Genomic DNA, 17,213 nt, shown 5'->3' with positions numbered 1-17,213 from the left:
GAGAAAAGTAGACAAAGAGAGACCACTCTCGAAAAATTGTTGTCGTAGGGGTGCGAGTGTGAACACACCGCTTGGGAGATTGTCTAGAGAGAGTGAACTTGCACAAAATTATGTTGAAAAAATGAAATAGTAGTCATAAATTATGTTGAAAAAACTATGTTAAAGAGAAAGAATAATTTTTTTAACTGTTGGTTTAATGAATTAATTTTAAAATTTAATTTTTTATCTAACTCGAGTTTTAAACTAAATCGTGTGGGAATTAGCCCGAATTAAATTGATTAATTTTATAAATCAAAATACAATCTTTATAATTGATAAAAACATAACTTAACTTTTAACAAAACTTTAAAATGAAATTTTTTTTTACAAAAACTATTAAAACAATGGCATGTTATATTGATATAGTTTCCATGCAAATCATGTCATGGACTTTATTAAGTTTAATAATTTATTTTTTATAAAATATATTTTTAATTATATGATAAAAATATATAATCACAAAATTGAGCATCAACTTAAAAATAAAAAACTATTTGAAACAATGATAACCCTAAAAAGAGCAAATAAAATAAATAAATAATGCAGTTTATTTCTCAACAAATCCAAAATTGAAGGATAAAATCAAGAAAAAAACTGTTAAAACAATTAACTGTCAAAAAAAAAAAACATATATGACTAGTGGGTGAACTCATCAAACCTATGACCCGAGCAACACGAGCTAACACACCAAACCCATGAACCGAGTTATGGACTCTAGTGAGATTATAATTTTTTTTCCAAAATTATTTTTTATTTAACTACATGATTAAAAAAATATACAATCACAAAATAAAACACAAACCTAATACTGAAATACTGTAAGAAATTAAGCAACAAATCAAAATAGTTAACATCGTAACATGAGTAATTTACCTTGTTATGTTTTATGAATTTCTCTTTCAAAATATTTGTAACAGAAAAACACATAAAATTTATAATAGAAACCAACAAACACATAAAATTTATTGAATAAGAAAAAAATACAAGGTTGCTCATATGAAATAAAAAAAAATCAATATTAAAAGAAATTTAATATATATAAAATCAAGAAAAAATCATAGATAAATCATACCTACCTCTTTAAAAAACTAAATACACCTAATATATTATTAAAAAAATCATTATAAACTAATTAAAACATAAACTCAAAATTTATTTGAAAACAAATATCAACAAATGCATTATTGTTTTTAAAATAATAATAAAAAAGAATTAGGCTAGGCACTACTGGGCCTGGCATTATCAAGCAACGGTCCGCACGTGGACCTATATTTTTTTAAGTTTATGGGGAGTATGACACACCATCTGTCCCATGTATAAAAAAAATAAAATTAATGCATCGTCTTTATCAACAGATAATGCGTTGTTTGTTCATTCCTAGAATTTGGCTACTCTAGTGAACAAAAAAGTAAGATCCTTTGTTTTTTTATCTAAAAACTCATTTCAACTTATTTTTGGCCCAAAATACCTAGGAAACACCCTAAAGACCATGTTAAACCAATGTATGGCCACGAAAAATGCAAAAAAAGCCCTAAACCCCAAAATCCACCCGAAAAAGAAAAAAAAAAAAAAACATTTTTCGAGCTCAGTTCTAATTTTTTTCAGGTGTTTTCAAGGTAAAAAACACTTATTCTTATGCCCCTCATTATATGAAACTATTTGACATAAAAATGATTGTTTTGGTGGTCGAATTCCTTACAAACATACACTTTCTCTCTCTAAACCAAAATTCAACGACCTCTCTCTCCTCTAACTAAAAAATGACTGAAAATAAAAAGAATAAAGTTCGGCACCAAAATTAAATTGAAAAAAATCAAGGGACCAGACACCTAATAACTAAAAAAGATGAGGGACTCAAATGAATTTTTGACATAAATTTTCAATCCACCACCTATGTTACCCTCTATTTCCACTTAAGTGCCTTTTCTTTCAATTCAACCCTCCCCTACCAAAAAAAAAAAAAAAAAAACATGCAATTGAGTTCTAATTTGGTTTCAAAATGGTCCAATTGTGCAAAAAATAGTTTGAGGATCAAATTAATTTTTTTTAAAAAATTATACTATTATAATCCACAGTAAAATATGAGAGAATGAATAATGTTTTTATGAATAGTAAAAACACCACACGTTTTAGCTTTATGTGTAAATTTAATTTAATTTAATGTGAATTAAGACAGGTAATGTCATTAATGTTAGCGTGAAACACCCTTAATAATATGAGTGAATAAAAAAATAAAAAAACCAAATAAACCGAGAAAACAAGAAAAAAATAGCTGAAAATACCGAATTATGAAAAAAAACCGATTAAAACATTTTTTAAAAAATATAAGGTACAGTTCGGTTTTAGTTTCATAATTCTAAAACCAAAAAAATATAAAATAACCAAATAAAAAAAAATCAAACCGAACCAAACCGAAACTAAGCTTATCATAAAACCCATTAAAAAGTCTAAAAAAAGCCCAAAATAATCGAACCAAAACCAGAAGGTTGAGTTTCAGTTTTTAATATAAAATAATTGAATCAAACCGAAACTAGTCAATTGAAACCGATTTTATTATTATTTTTTTTTATAAAATTTTAATTTAATTATTTTATAAATAAAAACCAAATCAAATTGAAAAATTATTAATTCTCTATTTAATAATACAAGATTTCTCAACACGACTCTTTTTTTCCTCTTCCTTCTTTCAGTGAATTAAGGGCAACGATGAAGAAAAATATTATCAATACATCACGAGGAGCCATTTGTCACGAACATATTCTTCGTTGCCATACTTGAAATTTAATTTGATTGGTAGGACAATTGGCAATTTTATTTATTTATTTATTTTTTATATTGCACGTCCAGATCATGCCACTCCTTTGATTGACTTTTATAATAGCTCATACAGTCGTAATAGATTCTATTTAACATTGTTTATATATATATATAAACATTTGATAATTATATTCAAACCATAAACATTGGATCCTGATACAAAACCAAGTTGTAGTCAATAGCAACATTGATTTGATGTTTAAAAAAAATCTCACTCTTTATATAATGATATGAAGTTAATTATAATTCTGTTTATAATCTCTAATGAATTACTTATAACAAGTATTTTTAGCATTTATTAAATTAAAATATTATTTTTCTAAAATCTGAATACTTTTATGTGAAGTTTGATAATATGTAATTAATTTAGTTTGTTTGATTTTTTAAAATTATAAATAAACTTAATTTCATTGAAATAAAAATCAAGATATAAATATTTAGAATATATAAAATAATTAGTAGTTTTAGGATGAACCCAACCCCAATGTCACTGCTAGTTATGAAACTGAAAATGTTATCCATGCCTTAACAGAAATAAAAGAAGTGTTTAAAAATAAGATAGATGTTAATTTTTAAAATATTTTTTATTTGAAGTAATATATTTTTTTATTTTTCAAAATTTATTTTTGATGCACATTAAAATAATTTAAAAAAATAAAAAAAATGAATTTTTAAAAAAATAATATCAAATTTTAATAAAAAGAATTCAATTTCAAAATCAATGGGCACGAAATAGGTATACATAAATATTAATGGAATCTGAATTTCTATCGTTGAAAACTTCAAACCTTATTGAATCTCACCTTGAAATACGGAAAACAACAAAAAGAGATTAGATGTTGTTGTTGCCTTGCGCGTTGAATTCTAAACTTCATCGTTAGAGCTATTATAGGTTAGGATAGACATGAGTGGCTTAAATATTTTTTTAATTTAATGATAAAATTGTAATATTTAACCTATAAAGAATCTTTAGTCATTAAATTAATAACAATAGCAATCTTGTAATTTTTCTTTAATTTAATTTTCTTTTTTTAATATCTTTAGTCGGTACTTAAACATTATAAATAATGGTAGGTAAAGTGTCATCCAAACCTTCTGAGGATTAGGTTATGTTTATTTTCTGAAAAGTAGTTTTTAAAAAATTACTTTTCAAAATTTCTTGTATTTGTTTGCCATTAGAAAAGTTGGTTAACGATAAACACTTTCCAGTCAAAGAAAAATTTAGCTTGATTTTCAATAAAGTATTTTTCTGGAAAATTTAGGCGGAAAAAACTTTATGAAATTTGTGAAAAAATTAGAAATGTCATATTATTTGTTGATTATATCAAATTTGATCCTCAAACTTTTGATTGCTATATTTATTTTGTTTTGAATATTTATTTTTCAATTTCATCTCTTAAAATTTAATTTTTATATTAACTTTTGTCCTTATTTTTATAATTGTTATTTGCTTTTTCCTTATCATTTTTTTATTGATATTTTTTTATCTATCAAATTTGGTCCTTATTTTTTTTATTGTTACTTATTTTATTTAAAATAATTTATGAAATGTTAATTATTATTATTTTAATTTCTTCATCTTTCATTTTTATTTTATTTTTTTAGGTTTGATTTCTATTATTTTGATTATTATTTATTTTATTTGAGATAATTTATGAAATTATATATATATATATATATATTTTAATTTCATTCTCATTCAACTTTTTAATTTGTAAGATTTGTTTCTTATTATTTTAATAAACTTGAGAAAAATAAAACATTAATAAATTATTTTTTCAACTCATTTTCCATGACATAATCAAACACTGGAAAGTGTTTTCCAACTTATTTTTCATTACATTACCAAACATTGAAAAATAATTCATTTTTTCAGAATTCACTTAAAAAAAAAACTACTTTTCAGTAAACAAACTGGGTCTTAGAGTAATTTTTTTTTAATGTTTTAATGATTTTTTTTATAAGAATATATATTTTTAATTTTTTTAAAATGTTTTTTGTATAGAAATATAAAATAATATTTTTTATTTTAAAAATTATTTTTAATATTAGTATATATTTAAAAATATAAAAAAATTAATTTTAAATATATATATTTTAAATATTTACCCACAGGTACATTTTGTAAGCTTCCATTTTCCCATGCAATTACCTTAATTCATTTCTTGTCTTGTCTTGTCTACCAACCAGGTTAGTGAATCTGTGGAAAATAAGCATTACAGGTGGTCATGTGATGTGCTAGATGATAAGCATAGTTTCTATTTATTTAAAATAAAATATAAAAATAATAAAGGTAATAGCATAATAATGAATTTAATAGCACTCATGTTGTAATTACCAAATAGTGAAGCATTTCATTCATACTCAAACACTAAATATCAACAAGTAAACTCTCTCCCAAAACCGAGTATTGATTTAGCATATTTAATTATATCCCTTTAGTATTTAATTAAACTATAATTATATGAAAGCAGAATTATTTGAGTAAAAAACTTTGGTAAATTTTTAGCATATTTTTTCATGGCCCATTGCAGTGCCACGAACAACAAACTAGTTTAAAAACCGTGATTAGATTGAAAGACATGCCTTCGAATGAAAGAATTTGTAGCTCGATTGGGGTTGTCTCCTTCCTTTTCACAGGCCTCACCTCATCTTTGTTCAAAACTAGAGCTATCTCAAACTTTTCCAGAGCATTATATCTGGTCATGCATAAGATCCAAGATATACTTTGCTCGCAAACAGTGTCAAAGTATCCATCAGTCAAGATTGAATTGCAGGAGAAAAGTATAACTCACTTTGTCATCAAGATCGAGGCCTGGTTCGGACTTTAACTGAGTGTGAGTATCCATCAGTCAAGATTGGATTGCAGGAGAAAAGTAAAGTCAAGGCAAGTATCTGCCAATTTGCATCCTCGGTGTGTTAGGTATCCAAGCAGTCTTAGGCACCATCTTCATACATATCCCTTGCGTCCTTCAACGATGAACACATCAAATGTAAGTCTACAGGACCAGTCTTTATAGATGCCAATCTTCGAGGACACAGACAGAGATCCGAGCACTTGGTTCATGTAGTAGCTGCGTGTTGCATAATTAAAGTATTTGGGACCACTGGCTGAGTATATTGAGACTTGAAGTGCACTCAGTCTAATAAACCTTCTGGGACAGATTTTCCAAAGGGAAAAGCCCATTCATCCCAACAAGGAAGAACATGATTTAGAGGTCATTTTTAAGTGGTCTACAACGTTTTTGCTTTCATTGTTAAAGTAAAAGCGGGAATTCAACTATCAGACGAAAACAAAATTTACATGACAAAAGCTCCCAATACCATAATTTTGAATGCATCCATTATTCACGTACAAAAGAAGAAGAAGAAAGAAAAGCAAAACTAAAGATCATGACAAAACCGCTCCTTGTCTGCTAAAAACACTAATGCCTGTTAACAGAAAAGTTAAGTTATGTAGGAAAAACACTATAATTATTCTCACAAGACATTGTGGTGTGGATTGTTGTAATGTTTTCCCATAATCAATCAATTATGCTGGCAACATTGTTTCTTCCCTTACTAAATATGTTTTCCCATTGTTTAAATAACTAAGGGTTTGATCCTACACCAATTTAAAAATATGGAGCATATAAAACAAGCATGAAAGAGTCAAAATAATATTTTTTTAATTTTTAACTTTTTATTTAGCACACGTTTCTCTCACATTTGTCCAATTCTATCTTCTTCCCTAATAAATTTCTAGGCTTATGACATAAAATAAATATTTTGACCATTTTAGGCCCAGAAAAAGGCTTCTTCCCCTGCTACAACCCTCTTGATTCTCATTTCCATCTCTTTCACATTTTGCACTAGACAATTAGAAGGTCACTATTTTCACACACAAATAACTATTTTGCCTCTCCAAATTACCTTCTTCTGTTCAAGCTGTTATATTCAGTTTATGATATAGAAACCCAGTTGAGAAGTTTTTGTGACAAACCTAAAGCTATGAATTTTTATTTATGATGAAATGACCCATGTAGGGGTTTTGCCATGTTTTATATCATAGGTGACTCGATTAATTTCTTACGCTTGCCAGCAAGCCTCGATTAGCTTAAGGGATCTTGGGGTTTATGTCTGGGGGTGGGTTTATTATTTTACTATATGCTCTACTAATATGGTGTTGAAGGGTTTGTGTAGACATATAGAGGTTTATGAATCATGGGATTTGCTAGATATGGTGTAGAAATATAGAGGTTTACTAGATGACAACCATTTTCAAATTGAAGAAGGACCATGAGCATAATTAATGAGTTAAATATAAGGAAAGATACGGGGACATGAATGGGAGTTTGAAACTCAGATTAAATACATATAGTTAATTGAAACGAGAATAGAATTGTATCTCAGGACAATGAAATGAGGAGTGTAGATGTAGAAGTTAGGATCACATCTTCAACTAAATGTTATTTTGCGCTTCTATAAATCACTTAAAAGATGTCTTATCTTAAACTAAAAGATTTCTCATTCTTTTTTTATGATGTTGGATTTTATAGAAACTAAAGCAGCCTAGCAATGCATATTTGAGAAGTACTCATTATTATTTTGAATAATTGCTTCTGCAATTCCAGCTTCCTTTCATGATTATAGATTGTGTGTTTCTCATGTTTCATTTTCTTTTTCAAAAAAAAAAAAAAAAAGATTTTCAGTGATTTGGTTTTGTTTCCTGTTCAGTCATGTTTTATTTTCTTCAAAAAAAAAAAAAAAAAAGATTTTCCGTGATTTGCCCCATTAAAGTTCTAACATTTATTAGCAATTGGATTCTTATTCATGAAATTGTTTTTTAAATTTTTTTTTTTAATTCCTGGATCAATTGTAATTGAACCCTGGATTTTGACATCATTTACAAAACAATCTTTAGTTTTCAATTTAATTAATTCAGTTTTTAATTGTTCTTCAACTTATAATTCTTTCAAAATTACCATTGGAAAAATAAATTGAACTCCCTATAGTACTCATGTCTTTTCATTTTAGTCTTTGGACTTTAATATCTTGTAATTTTGTCTCAAATCAGCTCAAAACTTTGATATTTCTTTAATTAAACTAATTCCAAGTTCAATTAAGTCCCTAAAATGATTAATTCTTCAATTAAGTTCTTGATTTCATTAATTAAACTAATCCAAAGTTTAATTAAGTCCCAAACTTATCAATTTCTACCAAAATTGATTTTCAAATTTATAATTCCATCCCTATTAGTCCTCAAACTTTCAATTTATGTTATCTTGACCCAAATTTTGATTTATTTTTCATTCATTTATTTTTTTTATTCAAAAATTGAGTTACGACAACTACCATTTTGCTTGCCATTCCATTAATTTTATGTTTGATAATCACTCATTTCTTTCCCCTTAACAATTCCCCTTTAAGAACAAACTTAATGAAAAAAGAAAAAATAAAAGTGCTAGCGACAGTGCACAAGCACCATGCCTAATAGCCTCTACAATTGGTAACATCTCCTCTTGCACAAACTGTGAATCTCCCAACACCATGATTTTCAACAACACCTTTGATGCCCAATGCTCAACCCCACATCATTACAAGTGTCAAAACTAACAAAGATATTATTACAAGTGGTCTAGGAAGTTTAACTTCATCTATATGCTTGTGTGGGGAGTAGTCATGGATCTATGAGCAGGGCAGATCTATAATAAAGGGAAGGCATGTATAGAATGTACTTGGTTTGGAGAGGATCGTTTTGTAAAAAACAACACTCTTTAGTTTTATCCCTGTCATTGATTATCATTTTGAATCATTTGTCAATTGTTTTCTTTAGACTCTATTGAAAGCTGGGAAGCATAAATAATAATACAAGATATCAATATGTTATCATATGATATGAAAGGTTGTACTCCTCCCACCTATAAAAACATAGATATGCATTTTAAAAATAAAATTATGACACAATACACTATGGATATGCTAACAAATTTGAAAAAAAATTTAATTTTTTAAAAGAATCTAAAAACAAAACTAAAGATAACTCGGGTTAATCATTCAAACCTATGACATAGGTTATGATCTTGGAATCACCTCATAAAAGGCAAACTCTAAAAACCTAGAAAACCAAATTCTCAATCAGCCAAATATCGAGTTAATCCATTGCATTATAATTTCTATGGACGACATGTATCTTCTAAAAAAAAAAACCTAGTTATGCCTCAAGTCAATAACCTAAATAATTTTGGTAAAGATACTTTTTGTTTTTTTTTCCATTAATTTGTATTATCATGTAATTTCTTTCTAATCTCCAACAATTTAAAATGATATCGGCTATGGAGAACTCTAATGTTATCAATAGGCAAATCTCCATTAAAATGGGTGACCTTAACAATCCATTTTGTTTCTATAAAGCAAACTTCAAAAGATGGAGGAAAAACACTTTGTTTTATCTTATTCTATTGAATGTTAGCTATGTCTTAACAAACAAAAAAAAATCCTAAGAAAAAAAGAATGAAAATATAAGTAAAGAAGAGTTAGCTCAACAAGAAAGGAAAGTTAAAAACAGGAGAAGGATAATAATAATAATTGTCACAAGTATTTACTAAATTGTCTTTCTAATGAGCTTTATGATTATTATGATCAAGATTTTACTTCTGTCAAGAAGATTTGGAAGGCACTTCATAAAAAATATAGTACCAAAGAAGCTATTTCCAAAGAGTATGCTTGTAGTTGATTTTTAAGTTCTAAATGAATGAAGAAAAGCACGTGGTTGATCAAGCCTATGAATTCCAAATGATTTCTCAAAAGATCTATAACGAAGGCATCCAAGTAGATGAACAAATGCAAGTTGCAACAATCATTGTTAAGTTGCCTTAATCTTGGAAAGGCTTTGCCAAAGGTATGAGGCACGAACAAAATGAGCTCTCAATTGAAGTTTTTATTACCTGTCTAAGAGTAGAATAAAAACAAAGTAATTGAACTCAATGGTTCAATTGGTACAAAGATAAATTTAATCATTTCTCATAAAAATCCCCTTCATATAGAAAAAAACCCATGGAAAGTTTAGGTCAAAGAAAAAATATTTCAAGAAAAAAACTTATGAAAACCATTTTTATTCCAACCAAGCAAGAAATAATGGAGCATATCCTAAACTACCATCAAATAATGGCAACCACAACTATGATAAAAATAATTATGCTTGTTTTATTTGTGATATATTTGAGTATGGTTCTAGAACTTGTTATTTCTTAAAACATGGGCTTGTTGTACAAGCTAACATTATTAAAGAGCCATTTGTGCCTATGATTTATGAGATTAATAAATCTTAAAGGATCAAATGCATGACTAACTGATTCAGGAGCTAATAAATATGTCTCTGATAACAAAACCTTGTTCAATTAAATGAGAAAAAAAAATCCTGCTTGGTGATTCACACACTATTGATGTAGTAGGGGTTAGAGATGTTCTTATCAAATTTACATCTGAAAAAAAAAATCACTCTTAAGGATGTATTGCATGCTCTTGAAATTCACAAGAATTTAGTTTCTGGTTTCTTTTGAATAAGGCTGGTTTTAAACAAGTTATTGAGGCTGATCAATATTTATTTTCTAAAAAAAAGGCCTATTTGTTGGAAAAGATTACACATCTGATAGAATGTTTAAACTTAATATTGAATTGAATGAAATTGCTATTTTTAGTTGCATTGTTTCTTGTGTGAATGTTTGGTATATTAGATTATCTCATATAAATTCTAAATATGTGAAAAACTTAAGTAATCTTGGCTTAATTCCAAAACTTAAGAATGAATTTGAAAAATATAATTTGAATCTTGTAGCATGGCTAAAATTTCAAGAAAACCTTTTTAAAGTACTATGTATAATTTTGAATTATTAGAACTTATACATACTGATATATGTGATTTGAAGGTATTTTAACTCATGGTGGTAATCATTATTTTATAACTTTCATTGGTAATTTTTTTCAAATATTCAATGTTTTTCTTACGAAACATAAAAGTGAGGATTTTGAAAAATTTATTATTTTTCTTAAAGAAGTTAAAAATAAAACTAGCAAAAAGATTAAAGGTTTCGAAGTGATAGGGGTATGGAATATGGTTCTATTGATTTTAATAATTTTATTCAATCTCATGATACTGTCTATAAAGTTATAGCTCTATTTTCACCTTCTTCAAAGGCTGCAGTTGGAAGAAAAAATAGGACCTTAATTTATTTGGTAAATCTTATGCATATAAGTTTTAATGCTCCTAAAATGTTTTATGGTGAAATTGTTTTATCTATAAATTTTATTTTAAATAGAATTCCATACAAAAATCTATTTTAACTCTATGAATTATGGCGAGGTTACGAACTAAAATTAGATTTTTTTAAGAGTTTGGGGTTGTTTATCTTTTGTTAAACTTTATGATCCTTAAAGACCAAATCTTGGTAAACTTCTGCTTGTGTTCTTTTAATTTATTCCTTGAATAGTAAAGCTTATAGATTTTTTGATCTTGATAATGAAACTATCATTGAATCTATAGATGCTATTTTTTCATGAAAAAATAATTATTTTTAAAATAAAAAATAGTGGGGATAAAAGTTTTCAAGAAAATATTAAACCAACTTCATGAATATTTAAAAATGAAAAATTTGGTTCATGTTTACTTGATAATGGTTTCAAAACTAATGAAAGTGACAATTGCATATGTTATAAATTTTTCAATAATATTTATGTGATTATATACCTATACATAGATGATCTTTTAATTTTTGGTTCTAATAAGGATATTATTGATAGTACTAAATTATTGCTTCAAAATAATTTTGATATGAAGAATTTGAGTAAAGCAAATATGATTATTGGAATGAGAAACACCAAAACATCTCATGGTATTTTTATTGATCAATCTCATTACATTGAAATTTTCTTGAAAAAAATATAATTTTATAGATTGTAAACATATAGGACCCTATTTGATTGCATTATGCATTTGCTTCCTATAGAAAATTGATAATGATGTTTGCTACAAAAAAAAAAAAAACATGCTAGTATTATTGGAAGTCTTAGGTATGTTATTGGTTGTACATGCTAGATTGGCTTGATATCACTTTTAATGTTATGTTGGGTTCTAACAAGGTTTACTAGCAAACCCAATATTCATTGGAATGATATAACTTGTTTAATTAGATATTTGAAAGGAACAATACACTAAGGCATATTATATTAAAAGTATCTTGTTGTACTTAAGGGTACAATGACGGTGATTGGAATATCTTATTAGGTGATTCTTTATTTACCGTTGGCTATGTTTTCACTTTAGATGGCGGAGCAATATATTGAAAAAAAAAAAACAATCAATCATTTCCAAATTTACTATGGAGGCAGAGTTGATAGCTTTAATAATGACCAATGATGAAGTGAGTTGGTTACATGATCTTATATATAAAATTTCTACGTGGAAAAAACCAATATCACTTATCTTAATTCATTGTGAAAGCATTGCTATTTTTGGAACAATGCATAATAAATATTACAATGGTTATTCTAGATTTATTAAAAGAAAGCATAATATTGTGAAATCATATTTGAACAAAAGTACCATAAATGTTGACTATATTAGTACAAAGAATTATATTGTTGATCATTTTACAAAAGCTTTGGCCAAAGATATGATCTAGATAACATTAAGGCGGATATGTTATAAGCTCAAAGAAATATAAACTACCTATGACGATACCCTACCTAGTTGACTATAGATTTCAAGATCTAGGTTCAAATGAAAAAATGAATCATAAAGTAATGGATTAACATGCACTAATCTATTAATATCCATCCATATGGTGCAAATGTACGTATCACTAAACAAAATAAAATTAAGTTTTCTTAATGAAAATTTTAATGTGTTCTATTGGATGTTAAAGTCATGAGAACATTCTTGATAAACACACTATATGACCATGAAAATAGGACCGTTTCTTTGAGAATTTGATGAGTTCTTTAAATTGTTCATGAAAGTCAAGATCAAGCACAAGGTCATAATGTGCGGGCTTTCAAACTCGTCACAAAATATCCAAATATTGTTTTGGTGTTATACAATATTTATTTTTCATAAAATAATATGTGTCCAAGAAAAGATTCATTGCTGGCTTAAGAGTAATATTGTTTTAATATTGTTGAAGTACTTAAGTAAGGGTTCAAGCTATTAGCACCTTTATTATATAATATATTTGTTTGCTTGCCTATAGTGGGGAATTGTTAGAATTTTTTTATAAAAATTCAAAATTTTAAGGAGTTGTTATAAGAAAATAATTACCCTTTTAATTTTATGCACTTACAATACTTTATATGCCTTTTAATTGTCTTTTAATTACATGCATTTACAAAAAAAAAAAATTATATGATTTTGAATTATAAGTTACAAAGCATTAATTCTTTTATTTTCATGTTACAAAATGTTATATGCGTTTAATTGCAAGTTATAAGACATTATGCATAACAATCATTTTCTTTAAAAAAAAGTTCATTAAATCTTTAATAGTTTAGAATTTAAATACTTGTACTCTCTTACCTATATATAAATATGCAACATCTTAAATATCTATTCATTATATTATCTACAGAATCTTTCTCCCAATAAACCAAAGCCATGATAAACAATTTTATTTTGTTGTACCATTTGAGCAAGAACGGTGCTATTCTTTTTAGAGTTTCAGTCTTAAAACACTGCTAGATGGACCCTTATTAATATTCATAGCAGTCGTAGTTTCTTCTTTCAACAAAGGAAATCATTTTGGTTCATTAACCACAAATGTTTCATGACTCGAACCCAGCCCTAGAACTAGAATATGAACTAGCTTCTAACCCAGCTCCAGAACCATCACCCGACCCAGATGAAGAAGATGATGAACTGGAATTGCAACGAGAGGATCCAGAACCTGAACCTGCTCCAGCACAAGATCCTCATCCACCACCAACCAGCCCATTACCCAAACCAACTCCCGACCCTCCAAGGTCCATGCCCAAGTCCTCTCTTGCAACCCGGCTTTCACCGACAGCTAATTAAAGATGCAATATTGAGGCCTAGAATTGCTAAACGCTTCAAATTGCCCCTATTTTAAGCCGAGAAACCAAAGGTCAAAGCACCAAGTACTATGTATGCATGTGTATACTATATACGAGTATTCTTTTAGTTAACAGAGATTACAAGTTTTTGTGGGAGGCGAATTGAAAGATGAAGCTATATTTTTACACTTGTAGACAGTGAGGCTTGGGACTTGGTAGTGGGCATGATAAAAGGTGGAGGCGTGGGGACTGTATGAGAAAGTAGAGGAGGGGACATCATGTGCTCATTTTCTTCATGAATTATTACGCATTGCCATGTGCAATGTGAACATTCTTTTTGTAAATTCCATTAGTTTACAAAAACTTGTGGACAAAAAAAGCTGAGAATTGGATTGCATAACTGGACACAATGTTATGAAGGTGCCGTCCCATTATAGATCGTGGAGTGTTAATGATCTGTACTGTCGAATGCCGCTAATGATGGAGGAAATTAAAGAAAATATTGCTTAACACATGTTAGATATGCTATAGAAGATAATGACTGGAGTGTTATTAGTCAACTTAGTGGATACACACACACTTAAATCGCTCATAAACTATATAGTATTTTATTAGAATTGTATGTTGACAATGAAAACTCCAAAATTGTTTAAAAATGGGACAACAGAATCCTATAATTAAAAGTTAAAAAATAATAAATCATATGATTAGTTTTAATAATAATAATAATAATAATAATAATAATAATAAGGATCTTTTGTTATTATTACATGGTAATATAAAACCTCTAATAATTTAACATTTTAAGTTGATATCATTCTTTAATATGATATCAATCATAGTTTGAATTTACTAAATGATTAAGAGTTTCAATTGTAATATTCCCACTTTCTCTTCACATTAAAATTAAATAATCAAATATAATATAGTGGTACATATGTGTATGTTTTCCATTTAAAAATTATTTTCTTAATGATAGGTGTTAGATAGTAATATAAAATTCATTCAATAATTTAACTTTTTTTGGACTGACTTTTATAATGATGATGATTAAGTTGGTTTCATCATTAAATATTAAATTGAATATGAATTGAGTTTTTCAATTGATCCCGTGTTTAGGATTTCACGAGTTGCGAGTTTGGAAGATTAATCATGTTTAGGAGGTTGTTCGGATTTTCTTGTTTTTTTTTTATTTTTATCTTTTTTTTAAGCTCATATTCTTTTAATTTTATCTTTTAATATTTATTTAATTGAAGTCACTTTTTTATTTGTTTTCTATAAATTTTTTTCATTGGTTTTGAAAATGACTCGAGTTGTCTTAAGTCTTTTTATTTGTAATTCTTTGTTAAATTTAACTTTTTTAAAAGAAATTTTATTTTATTTTGGAATTAAATTAAATTAATTGATTAAATATAAACATGATATACTCACTTTACTGCTGTGAATGTTCTTTCAAATTATTTGATTTATTTTCTGGGTCATTGTTTTGACGATGCATGCAATTTTTTTTTGTGTCATAATGCATCCTTTTACAATGGTATTAGAAAACATGTCTTAGTGAATACTCTTCTAGTCATGGGGTGGTGTCTATAATAGAGTGGCGATGAAATCTTAAACGAGCTTTTTTTTTCTTTTCTTTTCCTTCCAAATATAATATTATCAACTCATTTTTTATATTAGTTATTGCCATTTTTTTATTCACTTTATTTACTATTAATACCATATTTTTTATTATATTATTAAATCAATTGAGTTTATTGAATACAATCAAGTTAATGATCAATATCTCAAAATTTTCTTTCATCTTTAAAAGCACTAGTGTCATTTTAACTTTTTTAATATATTAAAAAAAAATTAACTTGACCCGAAACTATTTGATATATCATAATTCATATTCATTAAAAAGGTATATCCTAATTCATCATTTTCTAAATGACAGCCTTCCCTAGCCTGCTTAAAAGATCAAGATCATGGTATTAGATTGTCCTTGACAGGATGCTTTTAGCCTAATAAATTTTGTTATTGGTATTTTCTACAATGCTGTTTTGGAAAATCCCAAAGGCTTTGATCTTACCACGGACTATTGAAATAATTTATTAAGTTTTTTGAAGCGGTTTCTATTTTTTTCCTAAACATATGTGCTGTTTTTCTAACTACATTACACTCAAACACTTAAAATATGTAAATATTGATGTATTTTACTTTGTTTTGAATTTAGCTTAATGATCGTGTATTTGGTAAGTTCGAGTCTTAATAGTTTGTTTATATATATATATATATATATATATATAACACAGTTATTCTTCGTCTTAGTCCTCAAAGAGGAGCAAAAATACTTAGAAGGTATGCGCTTTGCGAGAGAGAAAGTTTTGATGGATCAAACATCCTTATACCTCAAAGTACGAAATAATTGATAGAAAAATAAAAACGGTACAAAAATAAAAACGAAAAAGGAGCAACAAAACACAAAACACCACGATGATTTTCAACCAACATTCTTAAATAAAACATTCAGACAGTAGATAAGGTACAAAGAGAGTGCAATCCATTCGTAGGAGCGCAAACAGTCACACTACCATATGCAGTACTCATTTATTCTTCTTTCAACAAACCAAGTCCTCCATGCTCTTTAACCCCGACCATTTCTTGAACCGGAGCCAGCCCTAGAACCAGCATATGAACCAGCTTCTGATCCAGCACCAGAACCACCACCCGACCCGGAGCTAGAACTTGACGAAGAAGATGAGCTTGAACTTGAACTAGACCCAGACCCAGAGCCCGAACCCGAACCCGCTCCAGCACCAGAGCCTGATCCACCACCACCCAGCCCTATACCCACTCCAACACCCAGCCCTACCCCTAGCCCTCCAAGGTCCAGGCCCAAGTCTTTTCTCGCAACCCGGCTTTCACTCACAGCCGAAGTTGCAACAAGGAGAACAAGAATTGCAACTAAACACTTCAAATTGCCCATTTCTTAAGCCTAGCAACCACAGGTCCAAAATTATCAGATACTATGTATGTATACTATATGTAAGAGGAATGTTGTTTTAGCTATATATATATATTACACTCGCAAGTTTTTTTGTGAGGGGAGAATGGAAAGATAGAGCTATATTTATACTTGTAGATAGTGAGGTTTGGTGGTGTCTATGGTAGCACATAAAATTAAAGTTGGTAGGCGTGCAGACTGTAGCAGAAAATTAGTGGAAGCTGGAGACGTGCTCATTAATTTTCTTTATTTATGAATTATATATCATGCATTGCCAAGTGTATGAGATATGAACATTTTTTAAATTAGTGTTTGACCAAAGTTT

At 27.9% G+C, this 17,213-nt stretch overlaps 1 protein-coding gene across 1 annotated transcript; it reads right to left on the bottom strand.

Moving 5' to 3' along the window:
- Positions 1 to 16,360: 16,360 nt before the first annotated feature.
- Positions 16,361 to 16,996, bottom strand: LOC118058224 (uncharacterized). The gene has a single exon (XM_035070928.2). It carries the CDS (start codon positions 16,868 to 16,870, stop codon positions 16,529 to 16,531), a length of 342 nt encoding a protein of 113 aa, XP_034926819.1. The 5' UTR covers positions 16,871 to 16,996; the 3' UTR covers positions 16,361 to 16,528.
- Positions 16,997 to 17,213: the final 217 nt, after the last annotated feature.

Source organism: Populus alba, chromosome 6, assembly GCF_005239225.2.
Source record: "Populus alba chromosome 6, ASM523922v2, whole genome shotgun sequence".
Lineage (NCBI taxonomy): Eukaryota > Viridiplantae > Streptophyta > Magnoliopsida > Malpighiales > Salicaceae > Populus > Populus alba.
This window is presented reverse-complemented; position numbering and strand designations above follow the sequence as displayed.

What these genes read in the sequence shown, in the direction of transcription:
- LOC118058224 (XM_035070928.2), bottom strand. Translation starts at nt 16,870, where the DNA reads ATGGGCAATTTGAAGTGTTTAGTTGCAATTCTTGTTCTCCTTGTTGCA.